Source organism: Schistocerca gregaria, chromosome X (assembly GCF_023897955.1).
Source record: "Schistocerca gregaria isolate iqSchGreg1 chromosome X, iqSchGreg1.2, whole genome shotgun sequence".
Taxonomy (NCBI): Eukaryota; Metazoa; Arthropoda; class Insecta; order Orthoptera; family Acrididae; genus Schistocerca; species Schistocerca gregaria.
In genome coordinates this window covers 314839910-314866756 of record NC_064931.1, presented here as the reverse complement: position 1 = coordinate 314866756, position 26847 = coordinate 314839910, and the positions used below count along the sequence as shown (strand labels likewise).

The window sequence follows — 26847 nt, the reverse complement described above, 5'->3', positions numbered from 1 at the left end:
TATTGTCGATAACAAATTTCACTATCGAATAAATGTACTGTGAGACTGTGGTTAATATTTACAGCTGCTTAAAGAGTTAACTGTAAGATACTTGTAAGTGAATACCACTGATAGTTGTAGTTGCTTTATTTTGGACAGTGAATGCTTTATGCTTAAGTAAGGAATTACCCTAGAATATTATCCCAGTTAATGACAATATAAGTAAATCATTTTAAGTTACTTGTTTCTATACTCCCAAAGTTGGCGATTATTCTTAGAACAAAAGCATTAAAATCTAAAAATTTGAGTTATGTCTGCTATGTGGTGTTTACACTTGAGGCTCTTATCAATGTGCACACTTCAGAACGTAGTATTTTATACTCTGTTGTATCTTCCTTTTTAGAGTACTACTTAACATGGAGGTGATTTATTTTTTTCTGTACAAGACTGGATGAGCTGCGATTTTTCAAAGATTCAGGGGTAATCGATTTGCTTTTTACTGATATCTTTCTTAATGCTTCTTGTTGTCATCAAGTACGGAAGTGTGAAAATAAAATTTGTAGAAGGAGAACGAGGCCTGAATGCAGTAAGCATATGCAGATGGACATAGGACACAGCAGTTATGCAGAGATGCAGAGATTTGCATAGGCCAAATTAGCTTGGGAGACTGAAGACAAGAACAAAAACAAGAAAACATTAAACATAAATAGAAGTAGAGTATATTTAGGACCCAGGAACCAGGAAGTTGACATCACTTCAGTACTGAACTTCACCAAATTAATACTCATTCAGAAAGGAAGTTCAGGTGCAGAAGAAGTCTGCTGTAGAGCACTGAAGAAGTTGAAGAATACCTGAAGATACAAAGAATACAGTTTAAGTAGTACAGAAAACAGTCCTTGATATGCAAAACCTATGTAATCAGCTGGACAAAATTACTTTGATGACTGCAGGAATGCTTAGTGGCACTTCAACAACAAGTCAATCTCTTGGGAATATTAGCTGCATAATTGAAAAGAAAGGAATATTTAAGTCAGAGATTTCATAGTGGAACCAAAAAGGTTTCAAATGCAGAGTTGGGTAAGTTGTCAGGAAGGATTTAATGAAACTATTTACGACAGAAGAGTAACATTAAAGTGAGAGCTGCACTAGAATTGAACAGCTCCATAAAATACCAAACACACAGATTAACAGGAAGTGAATGGTTTAGATGTATGTGAGGCCTGAGTGATATCCTCCAAACAGGAAGAACTGACATTTGGAATGTAAGCACAAAATTCCATTATGATATGTAACATTATGGCAAAGCTGAAGTGTAGAACACATGAATTGAAGAGAATAAAATTTTTTGTATTCCATCTTCATCAGCTCAAGCAATACAGTGTAAATAAAGGATTTAAAATTAACAATAAGCCTACTGTAAATAGAACAGCATTTGAAATAACAAAAAAGACCAAACTGTAAAACTTCCACCACCCTTAGTACTATATGCCATGGTTTTAAAAAAAAATTTATTTCCCTCCAACTGTTATTCACTGACATTATCCTTCTACAGAAAGTAGATACCAAAACTGATACACATTTAGCACTGAGCTATCAGTTTTATCTCTCAATTTAATAAACAACACATGAAAATAAATTAAAGTATAATTTTTTTTAGAAAATCTAGATGAAAATTAGTCCACAAGAGGAACTGGTTGCCCAAAACAAACATCAAATATTCGGCACAGACCAATACCCATAACTTTTATCAGTCACGGATCTGCCTTCTATTTCCTGCTTTAAAAAATGTACTTCATATCTTATGTCAATGCTGTCAACGTAGAAGTAGTATTAACCTAATGAAGAGTGTCTGTGTCAATAACATAGTCTAAATTATTCCAGCCAAACTACAAAAAATTGGCTTTTATAGATGCCTTCATCCCTTCTTTTTTTGCATCCATACAATAGGCGGATCACAACAGCAGGGCAACAAGTAAAATCCCAAGGTATTTCTGAAGAAATACTGCTGTTTTCTGCAGTGTAGAACAGCTACAGGAAATATTTGAATAAATTAATTAAGTGCTGAGTTCTACACATAAATCTAACAAGTCAGATCTCATGACAACTGATCTAATAGAGCCAGATACTACCTTAAAAAATCACCAAGTTTAAGACGTGCAGTAATTTATGTGGGGACAAGGACCTTATCATCAGTAACTATCACCGTCTTGAGACTGATACCCTAGAGGACAGAGACCTCGGAAAGTAATGAACCTGGGTTCTACATTGTTTCTTTACTTCCCTGTCTATGCAGAAAAAGATTTAATTTTTGTATCATTTCTGTCTTCAAAAATAATTCCCAGAAAAATAAAAAGTAACTTAAAGCTCATCAGCTTTAAGTTACTTTTTAAGTTACTTCTTATTTTTCATGTTCAGCTATGTAATTTCAGTTTGAAAATAAAAAACTGATTCTAGTTTTATTGTCAGTTTACAAATACCTCTGAAGAGTATACTTTCACTGTGCAGACAACATGTTCCCAAGTTTCAAATGTATCAACATGACTGCAAAGCATAAAATGGAAATGGATAGGAAAGGTGGGTACTGTAATAGATAGAAAATGTGGATACTGTCATTAATAACTGCAGAAATATTTTGTAGACATTCAATCAATAATTTATTAAAATAAATATAATATCAGTATGAGGAATAAAATTTATATACCATCTAAACTCGACACAAATTACGAGAGAGCAAGAAGAGTGCATCATAAAAAGTAGTAAACAGTCTTCTTTCATTAAGTTATATTAAAAAGTCCTGTGAAACACATTACATTTTAATATCTTATTCACAGTTCCTATCAGTTTGACAGGCTTATACAACAATTTCTAACAGCTGCATATTAAATAAATTTATATAATTACTAAAACTGTTTCACAGGACTTTTCTACATTAAATTCTTATAACACATTATCTTCCACATCACTAATGCTTACATTTCTAATTTGCATAGTGCACAGATGTACACGATCATTCTTTCAAAGAACATCTTTAAATAAATCAGTCTGCAGTAAACATGTTTTCATTAAAACAGTAATTACCCAGTAAAAATGTTATAATAATATTTGACTGAATGTAGAGTGGAAGTTATGAAAATGTTGGACTTTAGTGATCACATTCATCATTTTTGTCATCTCTTATATCTATTAATATACATAGATCATTATACTTAAAATTATCACTATCACTTAACAGTAATGTACAGTTTTTGTTGTATATAAAAATGATTCAATGAAAAATACCTTAATGTGGAGGACTGAAATAATTGAAATAAACTGGGAGAAAACACCTGAAATTAAGTGAATATTACTGAAAACTCATTAGATTCAACTTATAAAATTTTGGAAATATAGCAGGACTTTACTGACCCCTATTTTAAATTCCTTTTATAAATACTTGTTCATTAATATGTGTATTTCTCCGGAATGTAATGTATTATTTCACGAACACAAGAAAGTTTAAATCATTAAATAAATGTTGCTTGCATGAGATCTAAGTTTAAAGAATTAGTCTGGGTCTTCTACATATTGTACTGTGCCATCTGCCCTATTCTTTTTTATAATTATTGTATTTCAGGGCAAGTTCTCCTGAAGACATGTTTTATTAAGAAATAGTACCTCCCATGGTATGATGCTTAGTCTTATACAGATCTACAGTAGCTCAATGAACACCACTATCAGTGGATAACTTAGATGACCTGTCTTTTGTACTACAAGACACATAACCTGTGTTGCTGAATGACAGTGCAGCAAAGCCATAAGGTGACATTTTCTATATTTGACCATAATTCTGTTACTAACATGATTCAAATTTATGTGAAAAGTATAAATTTTCATAGTTAAAAAAACTGTTTTGGTGTTCATAACCAGTTCTTGCTGCTGCAAAAAATTGTTTCTGTGACGTTTCATATATTTCATGGTACAGTCAAATATGTATTATTTACCACCAACAGATAGGATTTTCTTGATATAGCTTGCACACTTTCGAAGCCTGTTTTCATAAGTTTTGAAGTTCTCATCAAACAGTGAAAATATTGCCTATCGCTTCGTCCAAAATTTTGATAATTTTCTTACAATTCCCTGTCGTTTAGGAAGCACTACGAGCAACTATAGAATATCTGTGGAAGATCACATGACACGCAGTAACACATCAAATTCCATAACCACACGTTGTCTAAACCAGCCATACCTCTAGTTAATTTTTACTGCTAACACAATTATCTCGAATTAAACTAATTTTACTACACATCAGCAGCCACTTTAAATCTTCGATAAGCTATGCAAAGTGTACGCTGCACAGAAACCTTGAATAAATTTCGCTTTGGCAATGATTCAGGATTATGTTGACAATTTTATTATTTCTGTAAAATTTTACTAGAATAATTTGGAATATGAGCTCAGTATGACTTCAAAAATCTAGTAAAAATTTTCAAATTCAGTAATACACAGCACTGCGTACTAATAAAGAATTCCACTGCTAGCTGTATCTCGGACATGTGCTCTCTGTCCACAAATTCATGTTCTGAGCAGTATCTGTGTTTTGTTGTCACAGATATTGTTTCCCTACGAATTTACTAAATACGAGTGTCGGAAGATGACCGGTTTTTATTTGAGAAAGGAACTTAGAGACGTTTTTAAAGAGACTGGTGGTGCAGAGAAGTCATACAGTATCACTAGAGACGCCGCTACAACTTATAAATAATAATGGCAAGATATGTAGAAACGTTCACCATAATAAATCCTGGCCATCTTAAACATTATTTGTAAACAGTTAACGCGTAAACGTATAGTGTCGCTATTGCATTGTGATCCATTAAAGCTTACTACGCAAATATCACAGTTAAGCACATTCAGTATATTGAGTTATAGGTAATTTTTAATTGAACTGACACAATTTTGCAGCTGTCAGAATAACATTAATATTAACAGACTATTTACATCGCATTTCGTAACTAATACATTATCGTACGATACAAAAATTGTTAAAAAAACATATAGTAAATTACAACCCGTATCGACATAATTCGTTTCTGAAAACAAAGAGCATCAAACGAACGTATCCACATAACGAAATCTTTGGTAAGAATCACTACTACAACACAGAGCAGTGTGAGCTTCAGTCGCTGGCGCCAGCGCCGGTTCGTTCACGCGCACGCGCACTCGATCACTCTCATATCGTCCCAAACTACGCGCTTCAGTTTCTTAGGATCGTGCTCGTCCAAGTGCAAGATCTCCAAAGGTTCAAGTCTTTTGGGCGCGCAGCACGGCCGCGGCACACCGTACTTGTTATCGTGTTTCACTTTCGACCAGAGAATCGACTGAAAGAAAGCGTGGTTGTTCACTGGATTGAACTCGCGCGGGCACCTCCCTTTGCAGTAGCCCAAATCGAAAGTGAGCGGCTGGCGGATGAATTCGAATCCGATGTCCTTGAAAACGACAGGCATAATGTGCCTGCAGCAACGCGGCTTCTCCTTGCGGCACTTCACCTGCCGGAAGTTGACCTTCTCGTACTCGACGACGTTGCGCTTGTGGCGCGCCGACGCCCCGTCGGGGAAGACTTCGGCGAGGACGTGGAGCGCGGGCGCGTCGTCTCGGAGCACCCCGAACGTGAGGTTGCGTTGCGCGCAGCCGGCGCACTCGAGCTGCAGCCGCGCGTCGCTCTCGCCCACCTCGAGCCACGAGGCGGCGGCGCGCGTCACGTCGAAGTCGGCCCACTTGGGCGCGTCGGCCGCCAGGTGGACGCGGCGCTCGTCGAGCAGGCGGCGGCGGCGCAGCGGCGGCGCCAGCTGGTAGGCGCGCACCGTCACCGGCTGCCCGTCGGCGGCGGCCGACTCCGCGGCCCGCAGCAGCACGTGCAGCGACGCGTGCGACACCACCGCCGTGTGCCGCTCCGGCAGCGAGAACTGCAGCCACGCCTCGGACCGCGACACCCTCCGCCTGCGCTGGTGGCGCCAGCGCCGCACGGGGGGCTGCACGTCGCCGCCATCTGTCCGACACAGAAATCACTCTCTTAACAGAGCCCTCACAACAGGTTGTAGCAAAATTTGGCCAGGCGTCGTGCTAAGCTCGAGACTCTTTAAATAAATGTGATTGTGCACCGGGACCTTTTTTTCAGGCGAATGAAACAGAACAGTTACTGTCACACGTTAATCACTTGGAATATACAGGGTGTTACAAAAAGGTACAGGCAAACTTTCAGGAAACATTCCTCACACACAAAGAAAGAAAATATGTTATGTGGAAATGTGTCCGGAAACGCTTACTTTCTATGTTAGAGCTCATTTTATTACTACTCTTCAAATCACATTAATCATGGAATGGAAACACACAGCAACAGAACGTACCAACGTGACTTCAAACACTTTGTTATAGAAAATGTTCAAAATGTCCTCCGTTAGCGAGGATACATGCATCCACCCTCCGTTGCATAGAATCCCGGATGCGCTGATGCAGTCCTGGAGGATGGCGTATTGTACTGTATTACAGCCGTCCACAATACGAGCACGAAGAGTCTCTACATTTGGTACCGGGGTTGCGTAGAGAAGAGCTTTCAAATGGCCCCATAAATTAAAGTCAAGAGGGTTGAGGTCAGGAGAGCGTGGAGGACATGGAATTGGTCCGCCTCTACCAATCCATCGGTCACGGAATCTGTTGTTGAGAAGCGTACGAACACTTTGACTGAAATGCGCAGGAGCTCCACCGTGCATGAACCACATGTTGTGTCGTACTTGTGAAGGCACATGATCCAGCAGCACAGGTAGAGTATCCCGTATGAATTCATGATAACGTGCTCCATTGAGCGTACGTGGAAGAACATGGGGCCCAATCAAGACATCACCAACAATGCTTGCCCAAACGTTCACAGAACATCTGTGTTGATGACGTGATTACACAATTGCTTGCGGATTCTCGTCAGCCCACACATGTTGATTGTGAAAGTTTATGATTTCATCACGCTGGAATGAAGCCTCATCCGTAAAGAGAACATTTCCACTGAAATGAGGATTGACATTGTTGGATGAACCATTCGCAGAAGTGTACCCGCTGAGGCCAATCAGCTGCTGATAATGCCTGCACACGCTGTACATGGTACGGAAACAACTGGTTCTCCCGTAGCACTCTCCATACAGTGACGTGGTCAGCGTTACCTTGTACAGCAGCAACTTCTCTGACGCTGACATTACGGTTATCGTCAACTGCACGGAGAATTGCCTCGTCCATTGCAGGTGTCCTCGTCGTTCTAGGTCTTCCCCAGTCGCGAGTCATAGCCTGGAATGTTCCGTGCTCCCTAAGACGCCGCTCAATTGCTTGGAACGTCTTCCTGTCGGGACACCTTCGTTCTGGAAATCTGTCTCGATACAAACGTACCGCGCCACGGCTATTGCCCCGTGCTAATCCATACATCAAATAGGCATCTGCCAACTCCGCATTTGTAAACATAGCACTGACTGCAAAACCACGTTCGTGATTAACACTATCCTGTTGATACTACGTACTGATGTGCTTGATGCCACTACTGTAAAGCAATGAGTCGCATGTCAACACAAGCACCGAAGTCAACATTATCTTCCTTCAACTGGACCAACGGGCGGTGAATCGATTAAGAGCAGTACATACTGACGAAACTAAAATGAGCTCTAACATGGAAATTAAGCGTTTCCGGACACATGACCACATAACATATTTTATTTATTTATGTGTGAGGAATGTTTCCTGAAAGTTTGGCCGTACCTTTTTGTAACACCCTGTAGAAGACTGACGGAAAAGGGAAGTGTTACACTGTGAAACATATATGTATCAAACTTTGTGGGGATATTCATCACATAACAGCTATTAAATGACCGAAATTTCATTCCGTTCGATACTGGAATGGGTCATGACTAACATAGGCATGAATACACTCCTGTATTCGTTGTATCACGGAAAGCAAACAGCTTACCAGTGTTATCGCGACAAATATTTCTTGGCATCCCTGACACACGTGCTTTGCCAGTTCTTGAACATTGCCAGTCGGAGACTGGTATGCAAGCACACTTCGCCTCACTGTCTCAGAGATTTTCTATGAGTGCCAAGCCAGGAAGGCTAGTCAGGGATCCGTACATTCTTCGAACTGTATTGGATGTGAACCACAGTGTGAAGTCTTACATTACACTGCTGGAATATACCCCTTGGTTTCTTGGTCATATAGGGTACGACAACATGTTTACCATTCTCGTCACACACTGGTGGCCATTCAGCCTGACTTCAGCAGTTATACAATCAGTCCTGTTGTCATATAAAACTGTGCCCCGCATCTGAATTCTAGGTATTGGTGAGATCTGCACTTCGAGAAGCACTGCTTCCTTTGACCTTTCACTATGTCGTCTACGGGCATACTGGCGTCCATCTGACCGCCACAAACAGAAGCAAGACTCGTCGCTCAGCATCACAGGATCCACTCAATGTCCCAGTTGCCTCTGGTCTACAGCACATAAATCTCTCCTGTCTGTGCAAGTGTGTCAATGGTGAACGATGCTTGGCAACTCGAGGTCTGACTACAGCTTTCAGCACTCTCTTCCAGGTTATAGATGGTGACACTCTGCTTGTTAACTGTTCCTGAATTTCAGGTATTGTCACTTCTCTTATTGTCAGAACCAGTCCAACGATCTCATTATGGTTTAATCCTTCTGAATGGACCTGTTTCTACTATTCTTGTCACACCGCTGTCCTGAGCCCACCTTACCATCACTTATTTTGCACTCACTGAACTACAGCCAACTGCCAGTAAGATCGGTCGGTATGAAGCTCCCAAGTCCTGCATGTCAGTGATCCGAACTTTCTCAAATTCCGGAAGATGGCAATAGGCTTCATGCGCACATTATCTGGACATCTTGTGTTGCCATCTCCACTAGGAAAGCTTCAGTAACGTTAGAAATCCCCAATAGCCACAATGTACTCACAACGCCCTTTATTTGCAGGACGATTCTTTCTACACTGAAAACACAGGCAGTAAGCTCGCATGAGGATGAAATTATAATAAACGTATCCAACAGGCATGGAAATGCCGGTGAATCAGCTTGTTAGCGTTCACCCAAGTTGTTCATGATGTAACACTTCCCATTTCCGCCAATATATTACGCTAAATTTTATAGTACACCAAAGAATACACTTGTAGGAGAAACGAACAGAATAATATCTCTGACACTGAGAACACATTATGTTGCTAAGCCGTCACGTGCAGCAATCAGGACCTCGAAACGTTGCCACATGGAGTGAAACACAGGCTTGTTACGGTACTCCAGAATCTTCTTTTATTTGGTTTGTACTCGTAACCGAGTCTGCAACTATCAATAGTGATTTCTGGAAAACAATGATGATATAATTTCTAACTAACCAAAGTCTAGAAATATCTTCTCAGCAGTTGCAGTTGTCGAACTGTACATGGAGGTAGTGGCGTAGAAAGGGTATGACAGTACGGGCGCATGCCTTGAGCACCGATCCGTCAGGGCGCATTTTTTGACAGGCGAAAACATTGACGACGAAAAAGAAAAGGGGAAGGGAGAGGGCGAAGTAGGAGGGGAGGAAATTGTAAGTACGGAAATGATTGGACGGCACCAAAATGGGGAGGGGGGAAAGGAAATCACGAGGAAATTCGGTTAGGAGTAGGTTGTGCTACAGTTCGAGAAGAATTATTTCTCCTTATGGGTACTAGATGGAGCTACTCACGTTATATCAAGTGAGCCAACGCAAGGCTGTTGTAGAGAGTAGATTTCATGTTATCTTTTATTTATTACGGCTTTCCATCGACCGATAATGAAACAATGAAAGAGGAATCGAGTTTTTGTTGCAAGCACCATGTTAGGATTGTGTTATTCAAAAAGAGTTATTGAGACGTACTCCTTTTAGTCTAATTTTAATTCGTGAAGACCTCAATAAACGAATAAAGAAGCTAAACAGCGATTAGGATTACACAAGAAATGGACAGTTCTCATTTAGGGCAGGGTTGGGTACAAAGTCGAAAATTTCCCTTGTTACCCCACGTTTAAGAAAGTCATTTTGAACTAACTGACTTCTTGCGACTTGCTTCTATCCACTGTTTATACATATGCCTGCTAGTCAATGCAGTATATCCTGTACAATCCTTAATATCGCTATATGAGAAAAAACATTTCCCCCATAGAAAACACCGTGTCTCATTCAAAAGAGACTGACTCGTGGGTTTTGCTTATTTTGACCTCCATAGGGGACGTTGGTATTTTTTTTCCTACGCTGTGTGACGGCTCGTATCTTTCTGAGCTTGGCATAGCATTGAACCATCTGATGGCAAAATGTAGGGTGTTCTTACGCTTACGTGTAGACCATCACTTCATTGGCCATTCATTGTTGTATACATTCGATGTGTTTGGATTCAGTCGGAAAATTGTTTCTAGGAGATCAAATTTTAGAAACGTGTAGTTGTCATCTCAGCATTGACAACTGCGATGAAGTGTTATCCGATAGAAACTGCACTAATTTCTTTTTGAATATTGACTAAATATCCGCCTGATGTGTCATCCACCTACCAGCTTTTAACACAGAGCCATGTAAAGCTCTACAGTCTTCGAAAACTTAAATATGTGGTAGCCTTTGATTACAATCGCGTCATATGGCTATCTGATCACAAAAATTTCTAAAGAGTCTGAATGATGCCCATTTGTAGGTAAAGTGGAAGGAAGACTTGGTAGGATAATGAGACACTGGCTTGTCTTCAAAAGAGTTTCCTTATATGAAACTTGTACGGGTCTTACTTACTACACTACTGTTCTAGTGTGGGTTTCGTATCACGTCGCCCTATGACCCATACGGAAACTGCCAGAGCAGATACTCGCAGTCTTATTTGAATAGCGCCATACTATAACTGAAATATTTAAGTACCGTAACTTGTAGACGCTCGTACGAAGGCGCTATAATCTGCTTATAAAATTCGAAGAATTGGCTTTTAGTGCAAAAACTACGAATACTCTTCAGACCTCTATGTACAGATCCCATAGAAACCCTGTAGTTAAACTTAGGCAAGGAACAGCCAGTTCGGGGGCGCACATTAAAATATAGTTCTCATGGTCGGTCTAGCAGCGGAACACAAAGACGGCTTAGTGCATTAAAAATAAGTAGTATTGTTCTCCATGATCTTCTAAGTGTCACGCTGTGACTACAAAATTTCTGGGGAAACACATAGGATGTGTCAGAATCAAACGGAAGTATGACAGGAAACTTAATCAAGGAGAAATATGCTCATGTTTCATTGTTAATTTTATTAGACAGTTAATTTTCAAAAACGCCTCAATCAACTACACTGTTGCAATTCATATAAATCGAAGTAGTGTCCATATTCCTACAATTCCTCTAAATTATTCTCTAATGGATTTCGGGGAAACTGTGTAGCGCTGTATACTTGGGAGGAGCCACTATTTGCCCATTCGAATGTGTTTCTCGTGATCCTTTTTAAATCTTATAAAGCATTCGCCGGAATCTCTCCTTTCAATGAGAAACGGCCGATTTCCTTGCTAGCTGTACAGCTGCATCACTAAAAGATGTCAAACCATATATCTCATTTATCGTTGTACTCTAAATGTTCTCAGAGATGCCCCTGCTGTCTACTGCCTCCAGTGCCCATGGTGATGATGATAGTAAATTAACAAGTCATTAATTTTTTCATTTCTTTTTACAACTCATGTTGAAACACTTTATAGTAAGTTTCAGTAAATGTTACAGTTCACGTTCGCATATATTGTGATGCTAATCATAACATGTGAAGTGTACCTCACTCTTTAACGCATACGAAACCTTCAGTAAAAACGAGAAGGTTCTTCCCTGTGTAAAAAAACCCATGAAGTAGCTCGCCAAACCCATTTTCTCTTGGCGTCTTCTTTTTGTAACAGACCATATAAAACGGTGTTTATTTACACGAGAAAAGTTCCGTTAGTTACACAGAGCGTTTTTCCTGCATCACGAATCCACGAATTTCGTTCATTTAATTGAGGTGTAGCAGCTATTGACGTAGGGAATGATGACCCATGCCCCTACAACGGTGACACTGTATTGCATTCGATGCAGAAATATCTGCTTTAATCACAAACGTGAAACGAAATTTTACCATGTTATTGCAACATTCTGAATTAAAAATGGTTCAAATGGTTCTGAGCACTATGGGACTTAACTTCTGATGTCATCAGTCCCCCAGAACTTAGAACTACTTAAACCTAACTAACCTAAGGAAATCACACACATCCAAGCCCGATGCAGGATTCGAACCTGCGGTCGTGCAGTTCCAGACTGTAGCGCCTAGAACCGCTCGGCCACCGCGGCCGGGCTTCTAAATTAAGAAAGACTATAGTTCGTACATCGTGTGTGCGTGAGAGAGATTGTTAAGGATAGTGGTAACATTACACTTAAAATCCTCTAGCTGGCCGCCTTCAGGTGTGTGCTATGCTGTACATTTTATTTTCTCAATCCCTTTCATACCAATGTTCGTAGTACCCAGACACAATCAATCGTTTAAAATTCGGCTGTCGCAGTCAACTATAGCATACAGCTATGTCTATAACACATGTTACGCCAGTTAAGATAATATAGGTCAACTTTATTAAAACTATTTCCATGAAGACAGCGCTCAGTTACTGCAGTGTTCGTATCAGTCACTGACAAATACCTAGTACGTTAGAACATAAAACTTGAGCGTACATGGATACGTGTAGAAATCGAAACGTGTAAAGAAATAATATCCATTCAGGAATGCAAAACTCAAATGTCTAACCGATCACATACAGTGGTATACAGAAAGCTGTAAGATGAGAGATGAGATACTGGGGCAGCAGTAAACTGTACAATTTTAAATCTGTAACTACTAAAATGGAAGTCGAAGACAACTAAATGAAAGTCGCTTGTAAGTATATATGTGTGCTTCGAAAGATGTACTGTTAAATGCTGTGCAAGATGTAACAGGGACCACTGTGTGACATGAGAGGTTACAGAGCGTAGGTTATCTGCACAAAGGAGCGACCAGTGGACTGTGATGCGTATCAAACTGGCTTTTAAAAAGATTTCTCGAAAGAACCTAGCCTATTCGAAATTACGCAAAGACTCAGCACACAACTCTACGATCGTCATCAGTTCATTGTGTGTTCCACTTTTTCGAGCTGCGGAAATGTTTTAGACTCATAATAAAAGCAACAGTACTGCGTCACGGGCTTGTTTGGCGTCTGATTTCAGAAGACATTCATATGGCAGTTAATCTGCGTCAACAACTTGGCCCACTACGAAATCAGTTTCAACATACTGAGATAAGGCGGCTGCCAATGATCCTAGAAATTGTTCACTTGCCCCTACTTAACTGACACATTGCTGTCCTCTCAAATGTGAAAAAAAAATTTCTTCGTCTAGTTATATTCTCTCAAACGAATTGAGCGACGCTAATAGTATGTGTTGCACAGGCAATGTTTCGCACTAACTGCTGCCAAGCTTTGTATATCATATACAGAGAACCACACGTGGAATACTATGGAACATTAGTGACAATGAGCGCGAACAAATCACGGCCTTGGCCATTTATTCTTGAGATAGTGAACTTGTTCCAAGCTGTTTCACCCCAGCAATCATATGTGACATCATTTTTCAAATCTATTGCGGGAGACACTCGACGAGCTGAACTGTGCTTTACCTTAACTTCATCACTCATCATGTAACAAGTTTTGTTTTTGACATTCATCAACAAAGTAACAATTTCCACAGAAAACTTGTGGCTACTTCTTCAAATTTCCTCTGTTTCTGACTGTATTTCCCGAAATGAATTATTTAACTGTTAGCTGTTTAAATCGGTTGAAAATTTCGCGTTTCTCATTATTTAGAGTATTTACCATTCCATGGTGAAGTACTGCAGGCAGTTGTCAACTGACCTCCGTATACGTCATTCAAGAATGGCGGTTGTTATCTAAATGTTTCCTTCAGTGACCAAACTTGTGTAATGCGTAAAACGAAAGTAACATTTGAATCTCCACTGTATGTTAAAAAAAAATTTCCGCCAAAACGGACGTAATATTTATGTCCGACTATGCAGTATTTGCTGTTAAAAGTAATTTCTGATCCAGTGTTTACTTGATAACTATAATTCACATTTGAACCTCACATGAAGTATTTTTGTTCACGTTAATTACAATGGCGTAAGCGACTATTGTTAATTATTAGGATGAAACTGTTTCGAAATGATCCTCCACAAACAAATCATAGTTTCAGTTCTAAAAGCCGGCCGCGGTGGTCTAGCGGTTCTAGGCGCTCAGTCAGGAACCGCGCGACTACTACGGTTGCAGGTTCGAATCCTGCCTCGGGCATGGATGTGTGTGGTGTCCGTAGGTTAGTTAGGTTTAATTAGTTCTAAGTTCTAGGCGACTGATGACCTCAGAAGTTAAGTCGCATAAGTGCTCAGAGCCATTTGAACCATTTTTCAGTTCTAAAGATAAAACCCAACAATATGACAAGTACTGACCCCTTCATCGCAAATAGAGTTGAAATATTCCAATAGCGTAAGCAACGAAGGTAAAATTGAACTACGAAACTATTTGAAAATGATCTTCTACTAATAATTAATGAAATGGGTTGTAAAAATTAAGTTCAAGGGGATGACAAAAGATAACCTCCTCAAAGTAAATAGTCTCGAAACTATTTCATCAGATTACATGATTCTCAGAAGTACAATTTATGTTCAACTGATTTATTGTGTTGTATGTGTAATGCACTGTATGTAGTACACTCTTCACCCTTCTCAAACGGACGCTTGGAATTACTCATCCTAGAATGATTGATCACTGAATGTAGACAGAAACACAGGGAACAGAAGTGTATTACGTCGTATTTAACGAGCCTGCGTAATTGGAGCGCGCTGCACCAAGAAGTCGAGACTATTACAAGCTTACGCGTGTTCTCACGGAATGAACAACCGCTTTAAATTCATTCTTTATTCCAGAAACAGGTTCTCGGGCATGTTCAGTAGGAAAAATCACCTTGACCGAAAGCGAGAGAATGCGGAGCTGTCAATTAATCAACGCGATGAGGCAACAGTGCTACTCAATAACAAATAACGCCGAAATTACGGCGGAAAAACGTTGATGGATGGCAGCTGTCGAGTAAGAACACTGGGGATACGGTACATACAGCTCGTTCACTCATTAAACTTGACTAACAGACTGGCACAGTTGCGCAACTCGTTGCGAGAAACGAAGTTGCGTGAGATTCTGGTAACAGGGGCTGACAGTAACAGGTCGCTTTTGCTGCCAGTCCTTTCTCAGTAAAAGCTTGACGCGTTTTTGTTTTCAAGTGGCTAATATTATTTGATCTGCAATTGCCAGAGTCAGCTCTTTAGTGCTTAAATTCGTCTGGCGTCAGCTACAGCAAACTCAGGAATGATTGCATTTGAGAAATGTTCGTAGGTGGTATCAGAAGCATGACTCATGAAAATTCATTATTGCTCAATAAAGTAGCCTAAATTCAGGACTACAAGCATGGACATTCGAGTTCTGGGAGAACCGCAGTAACAATGTATTATCTACATAAGTTTGAATTACTTTATCCAGTAAGGTCGCAATGAATTTGCTTTCTAATGAAGCTTAGTTAATGTTCCTTCTCTGCAGAGAGGAAGTTAAACACAACTGGTGCATTGGTTAACGTACAGTCTTTGCGGTTACTAAAACGGCTAGCCAAGAATTTCGAAACGATAAAAATACGATACCAGGAGAGCGACCCCGATCAGCTAGAAAGTCCATGACTAACAGTCTGCAATGGGAATGAGCACGATTATTTAATGTGGAGTCACGTAAGGGACTACAGTAAGTCTCTCTGATACAAAGCAAACTGTCTGTCGACATTACAAGCGGAGGTGAGATGAAACGCTCCTGAGGTTAAACATGAACATCAGGTAAATGGTATACGTTATTTCATGGCTGACATTTTCTCCATTGCACATTACGTGTTCCAGCACGTCAATGGTCAAAATTACATGGACGGTATCATGTCACGGTGCTTGTGCACTTGGTTTCATAATTCATCAAATGTCACTTAACACCATCACGATCATGAACGGGCTATATATTTCGGGCTGTGAATCAAGGACTCCTAACATATGCAACACAATATTGATTTGTATGTCGTAATCTATGTTGAGTTGACGCCTACCTGTAACCGTTGGAGTATTTAACAGGTCGTTACAGAAGGGAAAACGCAGCACGGCTAATTGGAGTAAATGCTTAACAGATGAACACAATTAAAAAATCACGTCAAGTTAAAGAGCAGATGTCATCATTTGGTGAAGAACGTCTAGTGTAGTTAATTTCGATGTATATACGTTTTTAACACTTCCATGCCAACCCGTTACTCGCTAAGGTAATTTTCCTTTGTATGCTTCTGAGACAAGAAAAATATTTACAGAAAGTACTTCGACTGGTACAAATGGTTACCACTCCTTATCTTGATATAAAGTGGTTGAACAAGCAGTTGGGAAATTTTTTCTTTGTTTACAAACGAAAATTATGTCCTCATGTTGAACAAAACCTTGAAAGATGGAGAAATTGCTTTTGGTAACCATGAACGTGATGTACATTTCAAGTTGTTGGAACTGGCCAGTCATTTCAACACATTCAGTAGTTTAACATGGAACACTCTATGTTACCTCTTTTCCTGTAAGAACTCATGTTTTACCACCCACGAAACGACATATGTCACTCTTTGGTATAATAATCATCTACGACATGTTTCGTGTTATTGCTGATTGCCTGATTTGCAATAATTTGCTCATTAACAGACACTATTCTGCCAAATAAATGACCGAACGGTGGGAGTTAGAATAATTACAAAATTAATACGAAAAAGATGCATGGAAGCTCACCATGAATTTCCTTAGACACAAAAGCTGTGTGCTAGACCACTATATGAGCTCTTGTGTTTCTGTGTTTCGCGGAAATCGCTCTTACCGGACAAGCATCCGTTTTCCAAAGACAACACAGTTTCTTCTGCATATATGGAGGGCGAGATAGAGAATTAGAAAGAAGAGTAAGAAAGAATGTGTGGTACAACCACTTAACACCAGAATGGGTTGTCTCTTGCTTTCTGCAGAGAAATGTGTGCTGCAATGGAACTTCCTGGTGATCCAAACTGTTTGTCTTCAGACCTTTGCTTTCGAGAGTTTATTTATTTTTTTATTTTTTTGTTTTTGTTTTTTACAGAATGAGTTAGTTACCCACTTTCTTCGTTGTATTGATTTAATATTTTCTTTCTTTTTTTATCGAAATCTATCCATTAGGCTGGCAGCGTATGCCACTGTCCGCTGCATGTGGAAATTATTTTGTTACTCTTTAGATCAGACCGCCCTATCGCATCGCATGGATTCAGAAATGCTCATTCCTACAAACTAGACTATTGATCGTATTTGTATCTACATAATCCCACATTTTATTGAACAGTAATAAATATTTTGGGATTCTGCTAGTTACATTTCAAAGCGTATGTGTCATACTGCGGCGTGGCGCTGCTACGGTGATATCTTAATATAAACCACAAGCCATCGTACGACTTCGCACTGTCGTCAGTTGTGGTATAAGTATCAACAGAGGTTACTGTAAACTTTCATTCGTCTAGCTTAAAATTTGTTAGATATGGAACTACTACCGATATTTCTTAATTAACCTAACTTTAAGTTGTTCAGCTACTTTACAGCGCAGTTCAGTAAATATAATACGAAGAATCAGTACCTAGAGTCAAACTGGGGCGTTCCCGGTTACGAGTCCGTATTTCTGGCGCAGTGCCACGGACCGTAAGCAGTTGGATTTTCCAATGGACCTTCTCTGCTACCAGGAAAAGTACGGGCATAAAGCTGAGCACCTAACGTCAACTGACATACGGCTCAATTTTTTTAAGGAGCTAGAGTCAGGTTTTCTCTTCTTACGTCTCCCGGGAATGCCAGTAGAACTCAGTTTCATCTGTTCTCTTAACGAGCTACACACAAGAAACAAATGCACTGCTTGTTTTGCACGAATGCAGACACGACGTGCAGCTAATACAAAATGCAGATTCTACCCATATCAAATTATGTTCCTTTACTAAAATAAATTTTGTGAACACTGTTTAAGAACTCTGGAGCAGCATTACGAAAACGGATGTTTTTAGTGAATAATTGGTTCTGTGTACACTCTCCATCGACTATTCGGTACCTTTTAAGGCGAAGTTCAAATGCTGCCATAGGTTAGCCGCGTGAATTAATATGCATTGTGTAATATCTCACGCATATTTCACTTGTACAAATGAGAAGCATAATAAAGTATTCACCAACAATACAAAATGTTTCTTCGTCTGTCGGTTTCTCTGTTGCCTCTTTTTTTTCATTTTTAGTGCCACACTTCATATTCTCAAAGGAAGTGAAAATTTTTAGCTACCTTCTTATTTATGAATTAGTACTGTTGTGTATATGTACGTACCCTGTCATTTTTGTGTTACTTTTGATAACAAATATGTTCAACACTATGTTCTTCAATGCCTATATAAATCTGAGCACCTAACGTCAATATATATGTGTGTGTGTGTACATTGGCATTCAGATATTCTATTGTGTTCTGTTGTGCAGGGGAGAACAAGAATGTTGTGATAATCTGCACTGATGTCAACTAAAAATACAAATTACTCCAACTAGTGACTAGCTACACGAATTTGTATCTTCAGATTATATTCAAAGTATTCATAGTCGAGCCCAAAGTGACTTGAAGTGTTCTGGTGCGATACAGTTGCTCACTTCCATGAACAGTGTTACTGATGAAGATATTATAAATGAAACTTCTTTTAGCTCTAGACGGTATGATATTGAATAGACACTTAAGCGTTTCAAATAACTTAATCAAATGTCGGATACAAAACAACAAAATGCGATGTAGTATTTTGGCCGCAACTGACGCTGCTTAGCGATTTCTCTCAAACATTTGTAAGTATGATGTATTAGTTTTGTACGTCTCGGGTTCTGTAACCAGATTTCTTGTTATTTTCTATATAATAACTGTGTCAATCTGTAAACTTTCTTTCCAGGAACAGTATCAAATACGTATGATAAATTTTATATTTAGAAAATCAGGTTTTCCTTCCCTCCTCCGTCTATGAGTAACTCAAAGACCGACCAGTTTCCAGCTCGTAACGGCGTGGGTGATGCGCGACAACCATGCCGTTTTCATTGACAGATTACCGTTAATTGCATTAAAGTTGTGTTGACATTAATTACGTCACAGTTTTACAATTATAGCATCTGCTATCAAATATAATTCGTAAGTATTGCTTTTGCAGCTTGCCTTCTAGCAAGATACATTATCATCTACGATGCATAACGTTTTCTGGTATTTTTATTATAGTCAATTAAGTTCGTCAGTCAGTGGCTGAAAGCCAAGAACAACGGCGGCAACGTGAATGTGACGAACGAAACAATTTTTGCTCCAAGCGTGTTAACACTGTCTAATTTAAAGTATCCGGACAACCCTATGTAATGCCGAAATGACCACTAGACGCAATGAGAGACCGACTCGCCAGCGGAAAAAGAAGGCAAGGAGGATTGTGTTGTCAGTACAGAAACAGTAACGGCACAATGGGTCGGTCAGTCAATAGAGATCAGCGACTTCGAACGTGGAGTAGTTATGGGATGTAACCTGAGTAACAAATCTGTCGGGGACATTTAAACCCTTGTAAACCTGCCAAGTCGACTGTTGCTGACGTGATCGTGAAATGGAAACGATAAGGAAATACCACAGACAAATTGAGATCAGACATAACTCATCTACTGACGGATACGGGCTGTAAGAGTGGTAGTGATAGTAGAAAGACGCATAAAATAACAGTAAGGAATGACTCGTAAGTTCCAAACTGCTACCACTGGTCTATCTAGGACAATCACTGTGATCAAGGAGTTAAAAACAATGGGGCACAGAGATCGAACTATTCCTCTAAATCTACATCTTTCTGCCGAGCGTGCGAAGCGACGCTTGAGGTGATGTAAAGAGTGATGCAACTGTACAGTGGGTGAGTGGAAACGAGAGATCTGGAGTGACGAATTACGCTATATCCTGTGACAGTCCGTTCGAAGGGTTTGGTGTTGAGGAATGTATGGAGAACGTTATTTGCCCTCATGTGTAAAGTCAACAGTGAAGTAAAAAGGAGGTGGTGTTACAAGAATGAGGGTGTATTTGTAGTTAGTGTGTGGTCCTCCGATAGCGCTAATAAAAGGCTAAATACGGAAGATTACGAAGGTAATTTCACAGCATTGTGTACTGCGTAGATTAGAAGAACAGTTCGTAGACAATAAGTGGCTTTACAATATGCAAGTCTCTGTTGTCTGTGGTACGGTGTCAGCAGTAAACGTCTCATGGCAACTCGAGATCTCAAACCAGTTTCCATTTATCTGTTCCCTACAGTTTGAGATGGCACTTCGCCTGTGTCTTATGTCGGGATTCCATCTGTTGTCTTCTATATATTCGTCAGATACACTCGGGAAAAAGCTACAATATTGTCGTCGAGTAGTCCTTCTAGATGGAACTGTGTTTACCGCTCTTGCCAGACTGCCGTGGGTCCATCTTGCCGCAGCTCGCTCTGCAGAAATTGAACTACAGCCACCGGCCGTAGTTTCCGAGCGGTTCTAGGCGCTACAGTCTGTGGCTGCGCGACCGCTACGGTCGCAGGTTCGAATCCTGCCTCGGGCATGGATGTGTATGTTGTCCTTAGGTTAGTTAGATTTAAGCAGTTCTAAGTTCTAGGGGACTGATGACCTCAGAAGTTAAGCCCCATAGTGCTCAGAGCCATTTGAACCATTTGAACTACAGCCATCTCATACCATTCCTTATCCACAAGAATGAATTCTTTTTCAGCACTGAAAAAATTGAAAGTAAACTCGCATGAGGATGAAATGTTAATCAACGTATCCCGTAAATATGGAAATAGTGATGTATCATTTTCGTAGCGTTCTGTCACACTGCCCATTTCTGTCACCATATTTTTCTCACTGGCCGCGCGGGATTAGCCGAGCGGTCTGAGGCGCAACAGTCGTGGACTGTATGGCTGGTCCCGGCGGAGGTTCGAGTCCTCCCTCGGGCATGGGTGTGTGTGTTTGTCCTTAGGATAATTTAGGTTAAGTAATGTGTAAGCTTAGGTACTAATGATCTTAGCAGTTGAGTCCCATACGATTTCACACAATTTTCTGACTGAATTCGACTTCGAAGCATAATACATAGCAAGTTCCTTTGCTTTACAATTCGTCTTGCCACCTACGTTCTCCTAATTATATCGATTTTCAATTCACTGAGTAACTTTGGGTTCCACATAGTACACATAGCCGATGTGCAGTAGATCTTCAGTTGCGTGCTTACTGCATTGCCAAAGGGCTAACGTTGCATAAAGAAGTAGTAAACCGCATGACGCAGCAAAACAAAAAAAATACAGCGGAGCGACTGTGGAAGGTCGCGTGGCGGATATTGGGCACGCGGAAACCGCCGGCGAAGACTGACCTCTGCGTTCTCAGAACGCTCGTATATCGAAAGCGGCCGCCGGACCACACGCTGCGACGCCCTGTCCTTCGACTTATTAACATATCACCAGATTCGTAAGGTCGCTGCCGGGAAGTCCGCCTTTGTGAAATAACGTCAGCACGCAGCTGGGTCCTCATTGATGGATACTGGCTGTTCAGAGTGCTGCCGCTTTCTCTGTATCCTTTTGAATGACTTGTGCGCGTCTTTCCACCGCCGTCATGGGACGCGCAGTCTAAATTTAAGGCGGCCGGAGTAGCCTGTGCGAGTCACCAGTACAGTCGCACTCGGTCGAATTTGGAGCGCGCACGTGTCACTCAGGTGCACCTCTCGTTGCTTTGTAAATAATTCACCCAGTGGGGACACTGGAACATTATCGACTGGAATGGATTTGTATTTTTTGGGGGTAAATGTGAATAATGACAAACACATGTAGGTGGCAGACATTACTTTGTTATCGGATCATAAATATTAAGCTTTCTCCCCAATACATTCGTAAATGAACATATCAGGAATAATTAAATATAAGCCTTTGCGTGAGCTGTTGTCCCTCTATTTACATCTTAGCTTGTGAGAGAAACGTGGAGTTCTCAAGACGATTCGTAAGTTTTGTTCTCAAAACTGGTTCCAACAATTTTTTTAAGTTGGCTTTCTCGAGTAACTAAGCATTCTTATTGGAGCGACTTCTAAATTAGATTTTTCTGCGTTTCTAGTGTAATCTCCCTAAGACAGGGACCTTTCACGTTGCCCTCCTTGGATCACTCTAGATTCCCCCCTGCTGTTAGGCTTCATATGGATCCCACAAATCTGAGTTGCAACGGGTATTAACAGTGCTTTTGAGAGTGCTTTCGTTAGCTGTCCCAGATGAGAGCAAACGTGAACGGAGTTCCGTATCTCCATTAAGAGTGTGTCGAGTACCACTTGTCAACAATGGTAAACCCTTTAATTGCGCCATCACCAAAACAGTTGTCTGCTTTATACATTAATCCTCTAGAGAAATAGGTGTAATGAGCTATATTCAGTTCCACTGGCATTATTAATGATGCTCGCAGACAAACTGAGTCGTCTGGCTGATTGTAGGTGTTTCTTTTACATCAGCTTAAACGACTATTGGGGACTTGGTTGTTAGTTTCGCTTGGTAAAAGCAACAAATGAATTCAAAAATACATAAACATAGAGGACGTATCCTATCATTTCGAGATATTTTACGGTTTCAACTTATATAGAGCTCTCTATTATATACCTGGTATGATCTTCGTGAATACCGAAACGAGCAACGACTTTCTACAGAGTTCTACAGTTGCGAAACACAACATGCAGAAATGATTAATATGCCACATAAAACAAGACAAATGCAGAGAAATGAGAAAAGAAGCTTAATAAAGAAGGATATTATCACAATTACAAAAATAAAAACTAAAATAATTTGTTTGTATCGGAAATGTTCCCTGAAATATAACTGAGTCCTTTTACTGAAGAGCCAAGAGAATAGGGTCGCACTGACCCACCCTCTGTTGAACTATACTATTTCCAAGAAAATGCGAGATCAAACCTGGAATCACATAATCAACCAGATATCAAAATGAGAGAATGTTGACACAATTCAGCAACACAATAATATTTATAATAAGGTACGTTGTGTCGCATTTTAGGCGGAAAAATCCGTCAGTGTTACATTCAGCCATCTATTTGGAAAGTTTTTGTTTCGTTGTGCTCATTAGAAGCCCTCCTTGGCAGAACGTAGTGTAGGGTCTGACGTGTAGCTGTTTACTGCAGGTGTTTATAGAGCACGCGCGCCTTCGTATGTACGTATGTGTGTGTCTGTGTCTGTGTGTGTGTGTGTGTGTGTGTGTGTGTGTGTGTGTGTGTGTGTATGTGTGTGCGTGGGTGTGTGGGTGTGTCTGTGCATGTAGTGTTATATTTTTGTAACTGATACAGGCGAGAGGAAAGGGAGAGGGCGAATCCACGAGTTAGCACATTACGTGCTCCTCTCGAATAGCCCTGAGGGTACCACCGAACTTAACACCGAATGGAACAATATACACAAAAGACTGTGAACATTAACCCTTAAGTCCAAATCGGACTTTGTAAGTACAACAAGCAGCTGCAATGCTGTGGTTGTACACGGAAACTTCCAGCACGGGAGGAATTCCTGCAGTGAAATGAAATCCGCCGGCCTCTTTTTCTTTCACTGCGGATGTTCGTCCGGCCAGCGCGATAGGTGTCGTATCAGAGGCGGTCGGACGGGGAAACGGCCGACGGCAGTATATCGATTGTAGTAGGCCACGTGCGGCGCCACTCTCATGAATGGAGCGTGCGTGGCACGTGGCGTCGCTGCCTCCCCCTCCCCCTCCCCCTCCCCCGCAGACGCACGAGCACGCACACGGGAAAGCGGCCGTGCCTCCATTCCGTAGCAGGCGCCGCCGGGCCTAAATATAGCGCGTGCAGCACACGCCCACTCGCCGCGCGCCACCAGCGCGTGAAGGCGGCTCCTAGCGGCCGGTTATTTTGAAAGCTCCGCGGAAATACCGTTCCGCAAATCTCTTAGCCGGCCACCGGCCGCTGGCCGCCACTGGCCGAGAAGCCAGCTCCCCCGCCCGGATCTCGGCTACCGGTCCACCCGGCTCGTTGGAAAGCAATTTCGACGTAATTCCCATCACACAGCGTCGGACCCGCAACCGGTAATCGGTGCTCTTCTCTGGATACTGCTTCGTCGTTTCACTCTCTTCCCGAGGAAGGTAGATTGTAACTTACCTCCGAGGTTGCATCCTAGAGCAGTAGAGCTCTATAGGGAGATTCCCTGTTCGAATTCTGTCATCGAGAAAGTTTTCTTCGCCAGTATTTAGCTGCTAGGTAGAAGAATTTCTGGGATACGAATTAAGTTACCAGATTGTAATTCAATGTCCTATGTTGAATCTCAGACTCTTTCGTAGATTCTTGTAGAACTAGGGCATGTGAACCGACCGTGGAATGAAAGGTGTACAGGAGTATAAACTCCCGTCAGTGTCATTGGCTACGACGTACATACTCCGAATGCACAAGGATGGGAAGGAAGTCGTCCACGGCTTTACTTAAGGAATCACGTGGGCCTTGGTGTGAGGTGAAGTCCAGTTGTCGCCGATGAAGCGGAGTAACAGCGTACGTGTGTACAAGGCGTATTATCTTTTCACTAATGTCCGTTAAAAGCATAAACACAGTACTATACGCTCTACAAAGCGAACATCAAGTTCATCCACAAGACACATACTAGGTGTTAGGGTATGAGTGCAGATATTTTTATTGGTGACAAAGGACGGTATACTGAACAACATTACATCAGTATTTACTTCATTTGCAGACATAATTACAGCTTTTAGGAGTAGAATGTTTTTAAATTCGGTAATACCTCCTATTATAGGTGGCAAGAGTAAGCCATTAATGCTTATCTTTCCCTGGGCAGTAGGGCAGCTGCTAAAGTCTATACTGATATGCAGTTACGAGTGTGCAGAAAACATCAGGTAGTAAATTATGTGACGTGTTTGTAGGAATACTATTAGACGCAGAGAAAAGAAACTAACACACTGAAGTGGCTGCACATTAAGGTACCAATGATCACAATATCTGCACTTATACCCGGTGTCATACACTATATTCGGCATACAAGAGAACCTTACTTTAGGATACCGGCACAGCTCAGGAACACTCATAAAATTAGGCCACAACACGCGGACGCAGATAACAACTAACCCGAACAAGGTTTGCTCCTATTTAAGCGTCGTTTAGTTTTTCCGATTCTCATTCAACATTTGCTAAGGATTTTGTTTTTACTCTTCTAACACGCCATCTACTTTGTGAGACAGAGTCCACGTAGTAGCTATACTAATGAGTCAAAGTATTATGACCACTGCCCACCGCGAGACAGAATGCTGCTGGTGGAGTTTCGGACACAAGACGCTATAAGGAAAATATATAAATCGAGCAGAGACGAATGTGGGATCTTTCTAACAGCGATGCGGGCCGCAAATTGGGAAATCCAGAGGTTCAGGCGACGTTTAAAAAAGACAACTTATTAAGGCCCGTTGCCACGGAACGAGCATTTCGGAAACGGCGATACTGGTCGGCTTTTGGTGTGCTACTGTCGTAAGCATGTATGAAAAGTAGTTGAAAAGACAGTGAAACAACTAGTAGTGACAAGTTGTTGGATTTCCTTGCCTCGTCATAGAAAGGGAATGTCAGATGATTGCCCGTTCTCTGAAACAGTGTAGGCGGCGATCTGCGGCAAAGCCGACGACGCCGTACAACGATAACGCAGACAGAAATGTTTCGGAGAACGCCATTCAGCGTGCATTATTAAACATGGGGCTCCACGCCAAACGACCCCTACGTGGTTCCGTGTCGAACCAGCGACATCGTCAGTTACGACTGCAGTAGACACGAGACCATCGAGACTTGACCGTGCATCAATGGAAAGTCATTGCCTGATCGGATAAATAACGTTTCTTGTTACACCACATCGATTGCAGTGTGCGGGTAACTCCATCTGGCAGCCGAATTACTGCTCCAAACACGCACTGTGCCATGGACGTTAGTCAGTTGTGGGAGTACTATGCTACGGGGAACATTCATCTGGGCTACCGTCGGATATGTGGCAGTAATTGAAGACACCATGACAGCTGTGGACTACGTGAACATTACTGCCGACCACCTGCATCACTTCACGTTGATGTCTTCCCAACGATGACGGCATTTTCCAGCAGAATAACTTCCTATGTCACAAGGCCAGAATACTGGTACAGTGTTTGATAACTGCGATTGTGAATCCACTTTGATGTCTTAGCCATCTAAAACACCTGACAAGAACTCGATGGAACTCATCTAAGACTATCAGGCGCTAGCTCTGCGCTCACAAACCGCAACCGCTAATCTGTAATATGCAACGGAGAATTACAGTTGTTTTGCGCTCCAAATGTGGATCAACGCACTATTAAGCAAGTAATGGTCGTAATTCCTTGGCTCATCAGTGTATCTGGTATAGTGGAATTCATTCTTATGTAAGTATAACTAAATAAATGAAGGCAATGTACACCGAAATCTTGAGATGGAGCACTAGTCTGTCACATAAGGAGAGAGCCAGTTTTTATCTTGTGAGAGATATGATAATGGTAATTGCCTGAAGTTGGTTAGAAAAAAAAACGAAAAAACTGAATCAGGATGAACAGACGGGAAATTTCCCATTAGAGCAGTCCCAGTGTTGTTATTCATGTGACGGTGAATTAGAATTTAGAGAAGATTAATAAGAGAAAATAAT

General features: G+C 41.1%; 1 protein-coding gene across 1 annotated transcript in view; it reads right to left on the bottom strand.

Annotated features, from left to right (window-relative positions):
• Positions 1-2607: 2607 nt before the first annotated feature.
• The window catches only part of LOC126298007 (bone morphogenetic protein 2), a 49130-nt gene continuing 24890 nt past the window's right edge, over positions 2608-26847 (bottom strand). The window contains exon 3 of the mRNA XM_049989326.1: positions 2608-6001. Within this exon, the coding sequence (XP_049845283.1) occupies positions 5160-6001 (842 nt within the window). The 3' untranslated portion in view covers positions 2608-5159. The remainder of the gene's footprint in view (positions 6002-26847) is intronic.